This window comes from Chrysochloris asiatica, unplaced genomic scaffold (assembly GCF_000296735.1).
Source record: "Chrysochloris asiatica unplaced genomic scaffold, ChrAsi1.0 scaffold00067, whole genome shotgun sequence".
Taxonomy (NCBI): domain Eukaryota; kingdom Metazoa; phylum Chordata; class Mammalia; order Afrosoricida; family Chrysochloridae; genus Chrysochloris; species Chrysochloris asiatica.
Window position 1 is genome coordinate 1,650,544 of NW_006408585.1, and position 1,688 is coordinate 1,652,231.

General features: G+C 56.6%; 1 protein-coding gene across 1 annotated transcript in view; it reads left to right on the forward strand.

The window, feature by feature from the left end:
• The first annotated feature begins 165 nt into the window (after window positions 1–165).
• Window positions 166–1,688, forward strand: part of SGPP1 (sphingosine-1-phosphate phosphatase 1) — a 43,948-nt gene continuing 42,425 nt past the window's right edge. The window contains exon 1 of the mRNA XM_006864569.1: window positions 166–862. Coding sequence (XP_006864631.1) covers window positions 176–862 — 687 coding nt within the window. The 5' untranslated portion in view covers window positions 166–175. The remainder of the gene's footprint in view (window positions 863–1,688) is intronic.

Here is a 1,688-nt window from a genome sequence, read left to right on the forward strand (position 1 = left end):
CCGCTGTGGCCTGTGGCGCCGTCACCCGGCGCAGCCCAGCTGGCCGAGCTGAGCGCCGCTGCTGCTGCCGCCGCCCGCTGCCCAGAAGCGCCGGGACGGTTCGGGGTTGCGCCGGGGACTGTCCCGCCCTTCCGCCTCGGTCCTCCAGTCAGCTGGCCGCGCGGGTCCTGTTATCATGTCACTGAGGCAGCGGCTGGCTCGGCTGGCGAGCCGTCTGCAGGAGCCGCAGAAAGTGGCCCGTTTCCAGCAGCTGTGCGGGGTGGAAGCGCTGCCAAGCGACTCCTCCGCAGCCGGTGCCGACCGTAGGGGAGATGACGAAGAGGCGGAGGCACCGCTAACCGGGGATTCCCGGCGAAGAGGGCCACAGCCAAGGGACCTCCAGCCGCCCGGGAGCGACCTCAATCAGTGCCCGGCCAAGCTGGGCGGTGGCGCCCCCAACGGCGTGCGGAATGGGCTGCCGGCCGAGCTGGGCCCGGCTCCGCCGCGGCGCGTGGGCGCTCTGCGCCGCAACTCGCTGACCGGCGAGGAGGGCAAGCTGGCCAGTGTAAGCAACTGGCCCCTCTACTACCTGTTCAGCCTCGGCACGGAGCTGGGCAACGAACTCTTTTACATCATTTTCTTCCCCTTTTGGATCTGGAACCTGGACGCCCTGGTCGGCCGTAGACTCGTGGTCATCTGGGTACTGGTCATGTACCTGGGCCAGTGCACCAAGGACATCATCCGTTGGCCGCGGCCTGCCTCGCCGCCCGTGGTCAAGTTGGAGGTGTTCTACAACTCCGAGTACAGCATGCCCTCTACCCATGCCATGTCCGGCACCGCCATCCCCATTTCCATGATCCTTCTCACCTACGGCCGCTGGCAGGTAAGGGCCCCTCGGCTTCCCCCGTTTGTCCTGGGGGGAGCGAACGAGACGGGAGGCAGGGGTGGATAAGCAGAAACTCAACTCGGAGTTCCCCCTCGCTGTCTGCAGTTATTCTCACTTGGTGATTTCCCTCCCAAACCCCACCGCACAGCCAACAAATAGGCCCTTTCTAGTTATTAGTTGTTTTTTTTTAAGTGTACGTGATCAGGGGAAATCTGCAGACTTAGGTGTCAAACTGTATGTTAAAAGCAAGTACTTTGCACAAAGTAATTCTTTATCGTGAGGCCTTGGTTGAGTTTTTTAAAATGTTTTAATTGCTATGATACACACAAGTGACTTTTCCCTAGTTCGTGGTTAAGATAACTGAGACACAATTTCACTGTAGTACTCATACATGCTGCCTTCCCCCTAAATTGATTATCTGATTTAGGTACTGCCACTAGCTCTCTTGTGAGACCATAATGTACAAAATCTTAGCATGTTCCGAAGCGAACTTGCTAGTTTCAAGGACTCAAGTAAACCACCCTTTGTGAAAGTTAATGGAACACATTGCACCTGAGTTAACTACTCTACCCTTCCTTTTAAGGGTGTGTGTGCTCATTTGCTGACGGGCAGTTTATTTATCTCCCAGATCACTGATCTGTTGTGTGTATGAGCTGATGAGCTACCCTAGTATTAACTGTAAAAATGAATGAGTTTAAAGTTATTCTTAAAAGTAGAGCTCTTAGCATAGTGATCCTGCTTGGTTACCTTAGAGCAGGTGGTGGGCCGGCAACGTCTGGCGCATGGGGTCCCCAGCTGATCTCCTCCCTCCCTGCCTTCCTCG